The following is a 14,679-nucleotide window of genomic DNA, read 5'->3' as shown; positions in this document are numbered from 1 at the left end:
GAAATTTCTCAGTGGAGCTAGTGGCAAAGAACCTGCATGACAATGCTGGAGACTTAAAAGATGGGCGTTTGATTCCTGGGTTGAGAAAATCCCCTGAGGAAGGAAATCACAACGCACTCTGGTATTGTTGCTCAGAGAATCCCATGGACAGAGGATCTGGTCAGGCTACAGTCCCTGGGGTCGCAGAGAGTTGGACAGGACAGAAGCGACTTAGCACGGCACAGCACAAGACTGAAATAGAGATGCTGCTATCCAGGGATGATCTGTGTTTTATCCACATGGCTGAGAACTTATATGTATTAAAGCACAAGAGACTGACAAGGATTTTGAGAACTTTATACTAGCAAAAATGCGTTCAGCATGGACAGAAAAGGACAGGCATCATACACATAAAGGAGGAATGTGTCCAGAGATAAAGCTCTGATAACAGGACTTCTTTCAGCTGAGAAAGTAGGCTCACTTCTCTGGTGGGTTGAAAGTTGTGGATGTCCCCAATGGGCTTTTTTTTTTTTTTTTTTTCCCCATAGAGAAGTGTTCTCTAAATTGGCATCTAATGAGATTTCTCCTCATGAGTTTTGAGTTTAAGACTTGAGACTCATTTTTCTTTCTCTTTCTCCATTTTTGAATGGTAATGTCTGTTCTACGTATGTATTAAGATTGTACTTTGGAAGCACATTCTTTGTTTTCTGGTTCATAGGGTCACACATGAATAGGAATTTTACCCAAGGATGGACAAGAAGCTGCATCTCACCCATAACTTATTTACAAGGCATTTAATAAAATTTGGGCCTTAGAGTGCATGCTGAAAAGGGTGAAATTTTGGGAGATGTTGGGATTGGGTAAATATATTTAACACTTGGGAAACACAAAAAGCTGAGAGGCTGCAATGTGCACTGTTATGTGTCAAACAGTGTCCTCAATTTTTAGAATCCATACAGCCAAGACCTAAAAGTCTTACTTTATTTGGAATTAGGTGTCTAACAGATGTAATCAAGTTAAGATGTGATCGTTTTGGTGGGCTTCAATGAAATATGATTGATGTTGTTTAAGAATAAGAAAATACAAATAAAGACAAAGACACCTAGAGAAAATATTCTGTGACCAGAGAAGCAGCAGTTAGACTAATGCAGCTGCAAGCCAGAAACCAGCGAGGACTGATGGCCACTCCCAGAAGCTACAAAGAAACAAAGTATATTGTACTCATTCTCAGAGAGAACATGGAATAAAGAAGAACAAATTGCAGCAAAAGGAAGCAAATACTATTGTTAGTGTTCCAGGGGCACCAATCTCATGTATAGTGTTCCACGCCAAAGACCTCCTCTAATCCTAATCACCATCCAAAGGTTCTACCTAAATTCTATCACTTTAGAAAGTTTGATTTCAAAATGCAGATTCTGGAGGACTCACTCCATCTTCTTTGCAAAGTTAATAGCTCTTCAAAAAAAAGTTAACTGCAGTTCTCTTTATGTGTATTGATATATTTACTGTGCTGTTGTGTGTTACCTGAATTCAGGCCATGAATCGGTTAGATTTGTACTTAATGAAGATTTCAAATGTATATTGGAAGATTATACATTTGAAGATTTCAAATGATGATATACTAATATTGGAAACTGAAGAATAAGTCTCAATAGTTTTACTTCTAGTACTGAAGCATATGACTCACAGAGTTGGCTGATAAGAACAAAGTTCTATCCACCCACCAGTTGAGTGACACTTAGATTATTCCCAGGTTGTGGCTGTTCTTTTCAGAAAAGGCAAAACTACAGTCACAGAGCCATATTAATGGTTCTCAGAGGTTAGGGTTTGATGAAAAGGATTGCCTGCAGAAGATTCTTTGGGGTTATTGAACAGATGGTGCTAGTGATACAGAACCTGCCGGCCATTGCAGGAGATGTAAGAGCATAGGTTTGATCTCTGGGTGGGGAAGATCACCTGGAGGAGGGAATGGAAACCCACTGTAGCATTCTTGCCTGGAGAGTCCCATTGATCCAGGAGCCTGGCAGCCTACAGTCCATAGGGTCGCACAGAGTCAGACACGGCTGAATGCACAGCAGCCTATATTTTGTCTAGACGACTCTTATGCAACTGTATACATTGGTCAAAATTTCTTGAACTGTGTGCTTAAAGAGTTTAAGCTTATTGTATGTAAGTACGTGAGTGAAATCAGATTTTATTTTTCAGATGTCAAAAATACACTTCTTTGTTTTATTACTTCCATTTAACTTAAAACAATATGTAACTTAAAAGTAATCTATTTTTACGGGAATAACTGTAAATACCAAATATCATCATTTAAAATTAACAAGGCGTCTTTCTGTCAACCTTGAGTACCAAACTTTTTATACAAATTTGATGTCAACCCCTTGAATATTGTATTTTGAGTTTTGTTTTTTAATTTTGGGTTTGTGAATTACTCCATTAAAATAATTATTTTTAAAGTGATTCTGAAAGAATTTTATTTTATTCTATATATTTTCATAATTAATAAAAGATCTTAGACTTAATTATTTCTGATGGATTTAAAAGATTGATGTCTCATAAGGCATTAGTTTAAACCTAAATTTCCTTCTTGATATTAGACTTGGGCTGTATAATTTATCATTTGCATCTTAGTATGAGGATAAGGCCACTTCTCCCCAAGAGAATTGACTGTGTAATATTTGTTCATAATTCTTTAATTAAAAAAAATGATGTCTGACATATACAGACTACTATATATAAAATAGATGACTAATAAGAACCTACCATATAACACGGGGAACTCTACTCCATACTCTGTTATAGCCTATATGGGAAAAGAACCTAGAAAAAGTGTGTATCTTTAAGTGATTCACTTTGCAATGCATCTGATATATTACACATTATATATCAACTATGCTGCTATAAAATTTGTTTTAAAATAAAAAATAAGTCTGAGGTTTGTTCAGGATTCTCATATTTGTATGTAATGATCCACACACAATACATGTTGTCTCATTTTTGGCTTAGAAAATCATAACTTTTCACTGAAACTGAAAAAAATGATTTGGTTCTTGCTGTCCAGGTTACTTCCTTAGACTAACTCTTCATTATTTTTTCCACATTTGCACCCTGCATGTAATCTTTTTTCCCCTGGTGTTTTACATTGCAGACTTACAGAATATGTCTAGATTTTCCTCTTTAGTACTTGTTTATGGTGCCGGACCATAGTCTATTCTCTAGTACCTCAAGTGATGGTGCTTTCACTTAACTTCATCTCCTAGAGGTACATATTTATAAATACATATTTTCTCACTCTGTGTTTTCCAAAAATATTAGATGTCTTAGTACAATTGAGAAAAGACTAAAGGAAACTGTAATAAATTGTATTTATAACTGGCCTTCGGAAATACTGGGGCAATTGTAAAACAATGCCACTGTTTTACCTCCCAGCCCTGCACACCAGATTCATGCAAAATAAGTTAGACTTCACAGCTCTTTTTTGACTTCCTTAAAAAAAACCCTTCAAATATGCTTAGTCAAAGCCCATCACAGCTTGGAAATTAATACTCCTTACTCAGTATAAGCATATAAATTTGGATGAATATGAACAAGTTTAAATCTCCTATTCCCTAGTTTACCTTCAATAACCAGGATTACACTGATAAAATATATGATGCTTTTCTTATCTTTATAGAAGATTTAACCAAAGCCACTAATTATGTATGTGTGTGTATTACACAAGGGGCTAAGTAACTATAAAAAAGAATGAATTTTTGCCATTTTATACAACATAATTGGACTTGGAAGGTATTATTCTTTGTGAAATTTGTCATACAGAGAAATACAAGTACCATATGATATCACTTAGATGTGGAGTTAAAAAAAAATTGAAAGAGACATGTGTACCCCAATGTTCATTGCAGCACTGTTTATAATAGCCAGGGCATGGAAGCAACCTATATGCCCATCAACAGATGAATGGATAAGAAAGCTGTGGTACATATACATGATGGAGTATTACTCAGCCATTAAAAAGAATACATTTGAATCAGTTCTAATAAGGTGGATGAAACTGGAGCCTATTATACAGAGTGAAGTAAGCCAGAAAGAAAAACACCAATAGAGTATACTAACGCATATATATGGAATTTAGAAAGATGGTAATGACAACTCTGTATGTGAGACAGCAAAAGAGACACAGATGTATAGAACAGTCTTTTGGACTCTGTGAGAGAGGGAGAGGGTGGGATGATTTGGGAGAATGGCACTGAAACATGTATAATATCATATATGAAACGAGTCACCAGTCCAGGTTCAATATAGGATACAGGATGCTTGGGGCTGGTGCACTGGGATGACCCAGAGGGATGGTACGGGGAGGGAAGAGGGTGGGGGGTTCAGGATACGGAACACGTGTACACCCGTGGCGGATTCATGTTGATGTATAGCAAAACCAATACAATATTTTAAAGTAATTAACCTCCAATTAAAATAAATAAATTTATATTTTAAAAAATTTAAAAAATGAATGAATATAATAAAACACCAACGGACTCACAGATACAGATAATGAGCAAGTGGTTGCCAGTGGGGAGAAGGAAGAAGGGAGGGACAATAGGTGTATTTGATTAGGAGGTATTATGTATAAAATAAAGAATCTCCAAGGACATAACATACAACACAGGAGCATAACCAACATTTTACAATAACTCTAAATACAGTATAATCTTTAAAAATTGTGGATCTCTGTGTTATACTCCTGAAACTTGTAAATCAACTATATGTCAATTCCAAATTATTTAAAAACAAATTATTTTAAAGATTTGCTAAAACTTTTTAGATGAAAGTTGATTATGAACAGAGTCTGTAAATTAACACCTATCTTTACACAGAATGACAATAAATGCAGAAAAATGATAGGACTGATCTTTAAAAATCGCCATTTTCTAGAAACGGTGAAATAACTGTTTGCAGCCTTGGGTCACAAATAGATTCTACAATGATTAGTTGAAAATTTTGGATAAATAATATCTACAAAAATGTTAAGATTTACAGCAAAGATAACTTGTCAACTGTTAACAATTTCATTTAAGGGTGAGAAAACCAGCTGTTACCAGCAATTCAGATTTAAATCAATTAGCACCAATGGTGATGGCCATGCTTCTTAGACTAAGAAGGTCACTTGACTTGATGCAGTACAAAGTAAGATAGCACGTTAAATATTGTAGCTTGATTGTTTGAATCTATTTTAATAATAACATTTTTATGATATTTAGAAATTTAAAATGTTTATAGTTAACTGATTTAAGCTTAATATGCTGTTTTAAATGTATGAACATAAAAATCACCTTTCAGACTGCTGGTGAATGTTTCTAAAATGCTCTGTACCAGCAAAATCAGGAAAATGTTACTAGACCTGGAGTTCATTACCAAATTGATCTCTAAAGCTCCTCTTGTGTAACTTTGCATATTTATTTTAGAAAATATTTTCAGGTTCAAAGTTGATATAAACTGAAGACAGAAAAATTCAGAAATTCATGTAAGTAAAAAGAAGTGAAACACCTTTTACACTGTTATCTGTGAATTCAACTCTAGCTATACTAAATATTTTCTTACATTTCTTGCCAATATTTTTCTATAAAAAGTTATTCAGTGTTTAAAGCAGAGTGTCTTTATGTGTGTGTGTATATTTAATGTTAAATTTTTAATCACATATGCCGTGTTATAGTAGTTATGCAATGTGATTCACATTGTTCTTTATTTGAATTATGTGTACTTTGATAAGCATCTTATAAAATATTATGAGATCCAACCAGTCCAACCTAAAGGAAATCAGTCCTGAATGTTCACTGGGAGGACTGATGCTGAAGCTGAAACTCCAATATATTGGCCACCTGATGTGAAGAGCTGACACCTTTGAAAAGACCCTGATGCAGGGAAAGATTGAAGGAGGGAGGAGAAGGGGACCACAGAGGATGAGATGGTTGGATGGCATCACTGACTCAATGACATGAGTTTGAGTAAGCTCTGGGAGTTGCTGATGGACAGGGAGGCCTGGAGTACTGCAGTGCATGGGGTCGCAAAGAGTCGGACACGACTGTGTGACTGAACTGAACTGAAAATATCATGTATTTCATCATTTTTGGTGTATTCATCTATTGATAGATGAACAAAAGTAAGATAAACTACTTACATTTAATTCCTGACATAAGTATGACATAGTTTGCTTTTATAGGTTTGTTAAGTGATATTATCAATATTTTGACTGTTTTCCATTTCTTTCCACATTTTTACCCCATGTCTTCTAAAACAGAGTTTCAGAAACCCTTAGAAGTAATGGAGAAGGCTTTAAGAAAGTTAGGAAACTTATGGATGGAAGGAGGCATGGAAGTGATTGAATCTAATTTCTTGCTGTAAATGTTTCATGAACAGGACACATGACATTTTGATTTGCCAAGTTTAATGAGGTACTTTTAAGAAGTGATTCATTGGACCCATCTCTCAATTACATTGTCCCCGTAATATTTAACACAAATCTGATTTATGATTCAAGATGAGTTAAAAAATACTTGATAAAAGAAACATAATTGAATTAATAAGGAAAAATCTGAATGCATGTACATATTTCAGTTTTACAACTGCATTTGGTCAAGGTTTTATCCACATCGAGGATACACCACCTTTCCTTCCCAACAAGTTGTTCGAAATGTATGTTTTGGTGTCAGTTGACGATAACCATATTGACACATAAATTCAATAGTATCCTCTGTTTTAGAGTAAAATTTTTTATCGTATTTCCATCTTAACTGTATGTGATGTTTTTTCATCGTTTCTTCTGAAATTAGACATGCCTCTAAAATTAAAGAAAATAAACATAAACCTTTAAGTAATATGCAAATACACAGAATTTCAGGGTTTCAAGAACTTTAGTCCAAAAATTCTCCTCAAACCTTTTCCAAACCAATACACTGAAAATGTATAATGTAAGTTTCACCATATTTAAAAAATTAATGTTATAAGAATGAGATACTTTGTTTAGTGTAACCATAAAATGTTATAAGATTCATAATGTCAATTATCATATGAAGAGCTTTCATAAAAGAGCCATTGTTGTTTGAACATGAAATTTTCTAACTTTATTTCTATGTACAGAGATTAATCCTTGGTGTGCAAGCATTAACTGGTTGTTATTTAATCCATAAAAACTCTATTATAAATAGTTAAATGTTATGCTGTGTACAAGGATTATCCCAGGATCCAAGACAAGTTTAAAGCATTTACCTAAGCATTTTGGTGGTTGTGACCACTCTCCATTCTGACATACTACGTTTCTGTTTCCCCGAAGTTCATAGTAGAGCTGACACCGGTACTCAACAATCGTTCCTGGAGGATATACTGATTGCAGGAGTGAGGTAATTTCTCCATTGTCTATTGGTGGAGGAGGCCCACATTTTCCTTGAGAGACTAAAAAATAATGGTGTTTGCTTTATTCAAAGACAACTCCTACAGTTTTAAACAAATAAAATAAAAATGCAACCAAATATGTCATATCAAAACTTAAGATTTCTGATGACAGAAATGATTTATTGAAGGAATTTTAATCACTTAATCAGAAAAACACATTTTAAGACCTTATTTTACCACCATGGAAGCACATATAGTACTTTAAAAAATATGTTTGCTTTGCAGTTCAAACATGTTTTCTTTCAGAGTATATGCTGGAAAGATGGATAGCTAAGATAAAAAAAAGTACCTTTTTATACAACATGTTGCAGTCTCTGTGAAAGGAAACTTTGGCTTCCATTTCTGGACAAGATGAGGTAAAAACATTTGTGCTTATAGCATCTGCTAAGTATTCCTTGTGCTAAATAAAGGTCTTGAACATATTATAAAAACCAACACAGGAGACTGTGAAACAAATAGTAAGTCAATCTGCTTAGGGACCTTGGGATTCAAAGAGTTACACTGAAGAGAGTCCTTGGGGTTTTCATTTTGCCTTCTATGTACCCTGAATGGGCCACTGAGACAGCAACCCAGAAATAATACAAGTTCAGAAAGAAAAAAAAGTCTCATGAAGCAGTTGATCTCTTTAAGAAAAGGCCCAGAAAAGAGTAGCCTAGCAAGATACAGTTTTTACAATACTGAATTAGTCTAGAAATACTACATGAAGTGTGCACACTAACTTCTTGTGTGCACCAGGACCCACAGACCCCACAGAGACTAAGCCAGAATTGTGTCTGAGTGTCTCCTGCAGAAGTACGGGTGAGCACTGCACTGCTACAGGGGCAGGGGCTCTGGGTGCAGTACACCTGGGTATTGCATAAGCCCTCTTGGAGGAGGCTGCAATTAAGCCCATAACAGAGTCGCCAGAACTTAACCAGGACTGCAGAAATGGACTCTTAGAAGGCATAAACAAATACTTGTGCACAAAAGAACCCAGGAGAAAGAAGCAGTGACCCTACAAGAGACTGACCTAGACTTTCCCATCAGTGTCCAGGAGTCTTCAGCAGAGACATGGGTTAGGGTGGACTGCTGCAGGTTTGGGGACATTGAGTGCAGCAGTGCATACATAAGACCTTTTGAAGGAGGTCACAAGTGTCTTCCTTATCTCCACCATTGTTTGGCTACAGGTAAAAAAACAGGGAGGGAACCTGACCCCACCCATCAACAGAAAATTGAACTAAAGATTTACTGAGCATGGCCCCTTCCATCAGACCAAGACCCAATTTCACCCTGAGTCAGTTTCTCTCATCAGGAAGCTTCTATAAGCCTCTTATCCTCATCCATCAGAGGGCAGACAGAATGAAAACCACAGTCACAGAAAACTAACCAATCTGATCACATGGACAATAGCCTTGTAGAACTCCATGAAACTCTGTGCCATGCTGTACAGGACCTTCAAGTTGGATGTGTCATGGCTGAGGATTCTCACAAAATGTGGGCCACTGGAGAAGGGAATGCCAAACCACTTCAGTATTCTTGCCTTGAGAACCCCATGAACAGTATGAAAAGGCAAAAAGATAGGACACTGAAAGATGAACTCCTCAGGTGGGGAGGTGCCCAATATGCAGGAGATCAGTGGAGAAATAATTCCAGAAAGAATGAAGAGATAAAGAGAAAGCAAAAACAACATCCAATTGTGGGTGTGACTGGTGATGGAAGTAAAGTCTGATGCTGTAAAGAGCACTATTGCATAGGGACCTGGTATGTTAGGTCCCTGAATCAAGGCAAATTGGAAGTGGTCAAACAGGAGATGGCAAGAATGAAAATCGACATTTTAAAAATCAGCAAACTAAAATGAACTTGAATGGGTGAATTTGACTCAGATGACCAGTATATCTACTACTGTGAGCAGGAATGTCTAAGAAGAAATGGAGTAGCCATGATAATCAACCAAAACGGTCTGAAATGCAGTGCTTGCATGAAGTCTCAAAAATGACAGAACGATTGCTGTTCATTTCCAAGCCAAACCATTGACAAGCACCGTAATCCAGGTCTATGCCCTGAACAGTAATGCTGAAGGAGCTGAAGTGGAATGGTTTTCTGAAGACATACAAGGACTTCTAGAACTAACAAGCAAAAAGATGTCCTTTTCATTATATTGGACTGGAATGCAAAAGTGGGAGGTCGAGATATCTGGACTAACAGGCAAGTTTGGCATCAAGAGTACAAAATGAAGCAGGGCAAAGAGTAAGAGAGTTTTGCCAAGAGAACACATTGGTCATAGCAAACACCCTCTTCCAACAACACAAGTGAAAACTCTACACATGGACATCATCAAATATCCATGGAAAACTCTAAACATGGACAATACCAAAATCAGATTGATTATATTCTTTGCAACCAAAGGTTAAGAAGCTCTATACAGTCAGCAAAAACAAGACTGGGACCTGACTGTGGCTCAGATCATGAACTCCTTGTCAAATTCACACTCAAATTGAAGAAAAATGTGAAAACCACTAGACATTCAGGCATGACCTAAATCAAATCCCTTACAATTAGAGTGGAAGAGACAAATAGATTCAAGGGATTTGATAAGACAGAATGCCTGAACAACAATGGACAGTTGTTCCTGACTTTGTACAGGAGGAATGGATCAAAATCATCCCCCCAAAAAAGAAACGTAAAAAAGGCAAAATGGTTGCCTCAAGAGGCCTTACAAATAGCTGAGAAAAGAAGAGATGCTAAAGGCAAAGTATAAAAGGAAAGATAAAATGATTTGAATGCAGTGTTCCAAAGAATAGCAAGGAGAGATAAGAAAGCCTTCCTCAGTGATCAGTGGAAAGAAATAGGGGAAAACAATAGAATGGGAAAGACTGGAGATCTATTCAAGAAAATTAGAGATACCAAGGACATTTCATGCAACGATGGGCACTATAAAGGACAAAAATGGTATGGACCTAACAGAAGTAGAAGATATTAAGAAGAGGTGGCAAGAATACACAGAAGAACTATACAAAAAAGATCTTCATGACCTAGATAACTACAAAGGTGTGATCACTTACCTAGAGCCAGACATCCTAAAATACAAAGTCAAATAGGCCTTACGAAGCATCACTGTGAACAAAGCTAGTGTAGGTGATGGTATTTCAGTTGAGCTATTTCAAATCCTAAAAGATGATGCTCTTTATGTGCTGCACTCAATATGCCAGCAAATTAAGCTGTGAACAAAGGTCTGCAAAATGTCAATGTTCATTCCAATCCCAAAGAAAGGCAAACCCAAAGAATGTTCCAACTACTGTACAATTGCATTCATCTCATACGCTAGTAAGGTAATGCTCAAACTTCTCCAAGCTAGGCTTCAACAGCACGTGACCCATGGAATTCCTAATGTTCAAACGGGATTCAGAAAAGGCAGAGAAACCAGAGATCAAATTGCAAACATCCGTTGGATCATCATAAAAGCAAAATAATTCCACAAAAAAATCCACTTCTGTTTTATTGACTACACCAAAACCTTTGACTGTGTGGATCACAACAAACTGTGGATATTTAATAGATGGTAACACCTGACCTGCCTCTTGAGAAATCTGTATACAGGTCAAGAAGCCACAGTTAGAATCAGACATGGAAGAAAAACTGTTTCCAAATCAGGAAAGGAGCACATCAAGTCTGTATAGTGTCACCTGCTTACTTAACTTATATGCAGAGTACATCATGCAAAATTCCAAGCCGGATGAACCACAAGCTGGAATCAGTATTGTCAGGAGAAATATCAACAACCTCAGAAATGCAGATGGCACCACCCTTATGGCAGAAAGTGAAGAAGAACTAAAGAGTCTCCTAATGAAAATGAAAGAGGAGAGTGGAAAAGTTAGCTTAAAAATCAACATTCAGAGAACTAAGGTCATGGCATTCGGTCCCATCACTTCATAGCAAACAGATGGTGAAACAACGGAAACTGTGAGAGACTTTATTTTGGGGCTCCAAAATCACTGCAGATGGTGACTGCAGCCATGAAATTAAAAGACACTTGCTCCTTAGAAAAAAGTTATGACCTACCTAGACAGCATATCAAAAAGCAGAGACATTACTTTGCCAACAAAATTCCACCTAGTGAAAGCTATGATTTTTTCCTTCATCATGTATGGATGTGAGAGTTGGACTATAAAGAAAGATGAGCACCGAAAAATTGATGCCTTTGAACTGTGGTTTTGGAGAAGACACTTGAGAGTCCATTGGAATGCAAGGAGATCAAACCAGTCAATCCTAAATGAGATCAGTCCTGGATATTCATTGGAAGGACTGATGATGAAACCGAAGCTCCAATACTTTGGCCAGCAGATGAAAAGAACTGAGTCTTTGGAGAAAACCCCGATGCTGGGAAAATTGAAGGTGGAAGGATAAGGGGATAGCAGAGGATGAGATGGTAGGATGGCATCACTGACTTGATGGACATGAGATTAGTTAAGCTCTGGGAGTTGGTGATGGATGGGAAAGCCTGGTGTGCTACAGTCCATGGAGTTGCAAGAGTCAGACATGACTGAATGACTGAACTGGACTGATTTAGTCTAGAAATACATGATGGCAGAAACCTCAGACCAATCCGTTCCATGCCTTGATCTACAGGGTCCAAGCAACTCACATTTCCACCCACATAATGAGTGAACTCTTGAGAGTCCCTTGGACTGCAAGGAGGTCCAACCAGTCCATCCTAAAGGAGATCAGTTCTGGGTGTTCATTGGAAGGACTGATGTTGAAGCTGAAACTCCAATACTTGGCCACCTCATGTGAAGAGTTGACTCATTGGAAAAGACCCTGATGCTGGGAGAGACTAAGCGCAAGAGGAGAAGGGGACGACAGAGAATGAGATGGCTGGATGGCATCACTGACTCGATGGACATAAGTTTGAGTGAACTCCCCGAATTGATGATGGACAGGGAGGCCTGGTGTGCTGCAATTCATGGGGTTGCAAAGAGTCGGACACAACTGAGTGACTGAACTGAACTGAACTGAATGAGCGAACAAGAAACCTCTGCCCTTTCTCCTGGTGTCCGAGGAGGCCAGGTGGGAACCTTGGACTTGCACCCTACATGGCAGTAATAGAGGCCTGATTAATGAAGAAGTCCAATAACATCCTTAGTCTCAAGATATAAAAGCTCAAGTGTCTGAATACAGTTGAAAATCATTTATCAAACCAAACACCAGGCAAACCTCAAAAGAGAAAAAAGCAATCAACAGAAGATAACACTGAGATGACACACATATTGAAATCATTGGATGATGGTTTTTAAAAATCTAGTCCAATTGGTAGAACTAAAAAATAGATTATTAGAAAACCACATGGATTGACAATATATTGCAGATGGCAGAATGATCAATAAGTTTGAATATTAACTAACCTTGAAAACAGACTGAAAAGAAAATGGACATAGCTTCAAAGACCTGTGGGAAGATAGCAAAGAAGGTTGAACATGAAGTTGAAAATAAAGAATAAGGGATAAAAAAATAATGGCTGACTTCCCTGTGCCATCATTTTCTGATGGTCTAAATAGAAAGGAAATGCAAAACAATGGGGATATGTGTATATGTGTAGCTGATTCACTTTGATGTACAGTGAAACTAACACTATATTGTGTAGGAAATACACACCAAAAAAATTTTTTTTTAATAATGGCTGATAATTTCTCAAATGGGGTATATGACTTAGGGAGTAACCAAAAACAACAACTACATGCTAAAACTGCTCAGTGAATTCCAAATGGGATGGAGCCAAAGAACTTAATGTCAAGATACATCATAATCAGTTCCTGTTATGTTGTTCAGTCGCTCAATTGTTTCTGACTCTTTGCAACTCCGTGGATTGTAGAAAGACTGGCTTCCCGGTCCTTCATTAATTCCCAGAGTTTGCTCAAAGTCATGTCCATTCTGTCGATTATGGCTTCCTACCATCTCATCTCTGATGTCCCTTCTCTTCCTGTGCTTAATCTTTCCCAATATCAGGTTCTTTTTCCAATGAGTCAGCTCTTCTCCTTAGGTGGCCAAAATACTGGAGCTTCAGCATTAGTCCTTCCAATGAATATTCAGGACTGATTTCTTTCAGGATTTACTGGTTTGATCTCCTTGCAGTCTAAGGGACTCTCAAGAGTCTTCTCCAGCACCACAGTTCAAAAAATCAATTCTTTGGTACTTAGCCTTCTTTGTGCTCAAACATTCACATCCATACATTACTGCTTGAAAAACCATAACTTTGACAATACAAACCATTGTTGGTAAAGTGATGTCTCTGCTTCTTACCATGCTGTCGAGGTTTTCATAGCTTTTCTTCCAAGCAGTCTTTTAATTTCATGGCTGCAGTCACCATCCACAGTGACTGTGAAGCCGAAAAGAATGAAGTCACTGTTTCCATTTTCCCCCATTTTTGACATACAGTGACGGAACCCGATACAATGATCTTCATTTTTTGAATGTGGTTTTAAGCTAGGTTTTTCAATCTCCTCTTCCACCATTATCAAGAGGCTCTTTAGTTCCTCTTTGCTTTCTGCCATTAGTGGGATGTCATCTGTGTATCTGAGGTTATTGCTATTTTTCCTGGCAATCTTGATTCCAGCTTGTGCTTCTTCCAGCCTGGTATCTTGTGTGATGTTAAAGTAGCAGGGTGACAATATAGCCTTGATATACTCCTTTCTCAATTTTGAACCAGTTTGTTGTTCCATTCTGGTTCTAACTGTTGCTTCTTGACCTGCATACAGGTTTCTCAGGAGGCAGGTAAGGTGGTCAATATTCCTATCTCTGTAAGAATTTTCCACAGTTTGTTATGATCCACACAGTCAAAGACTTTAGTGTATTCAATGAAGCAGTGTTTCTTCAATTCCTTTGCATTTTCTATGATCCAACGGATGTTGTCAATTTAATTTCTAGCTCTGCTGTCTTTCTAAATTTAGCTTGTACATCTCGAAGTTCTCAGTTCACATGTTGTTGAAATTTAGCTTGAAGATTTTGAGTATTACCTTGCTAGCATGTGAAATGAGCCTAATAGTGTTGTGGTAGTATGAACATTCTTTGGCATTGCCATTCTAGAGACTGGGATAAAAACTCACCTTTTCCAGTCCTATAGCCACTGCTGAGTTTTCCAGATATGCTGGCAGTGTAGTACTTTCACAGCATTATCTTTTAGGATTTGAACTAGCTCAGCTGGAATCCCATCACCTCCACAACTTTGTTTGTAGTGATGCCCACTTGACTTCACACTCCAGGATTTCTGGCTCCAGGTGA

General features: G+C 37.3%; 1 protein-coding gene across 5 annotated transcripts in view; it reads right to left on the bottom strand.

Annotated features, from left to right (window-relative positions):
- Positions 1-6,407: 6,407 nt before the first annotated feature.
- CFH (complement factor H) overlaps positions 6,408-14,679 on the bottom strand; it is a 482,162-nt gene continuing 473,890 nt past the window's right edge. For all 5 annotated transcript variants that reach the window (XM_045165769.1, XM_045165762.1, XM_045165765.1 and 2 more), the window contains 2 exons: positions 7,246-7,428; positions 6,408-6,817 (listed from right to left, as the gene is read on the bottom strand). In XM_045165769.1, coding sequence (XP_045021704.1) covers positions 6,621-6,817; positions 7,246-7,428 — 380 coding nt within the window. In that variant the 3' untranslated portion in view covers positions 6,408-6,620. The remainder of the gene's footprint in view (positions 6,818-7,245; positions 7,429-14,679) is intronic.

Source organism: Bubalus bubalis, chromosome 5, assembly GCF_019923935.1.
Source record: "Bubalus bubalis isolate 160015118507 breed Murrah chromosome 5, NDDB_SH_1, whole genome shotgun sequence".
Lineage (NCBI taxonomy): Eukaryota > Metazoa > Chordata > Mammalia > Artiodactyla > Bovidae > Bubalus > Bubalus bubalis.
This window is presented reverse-complemented; position numbering and strand designations above follow the sequence as displayed.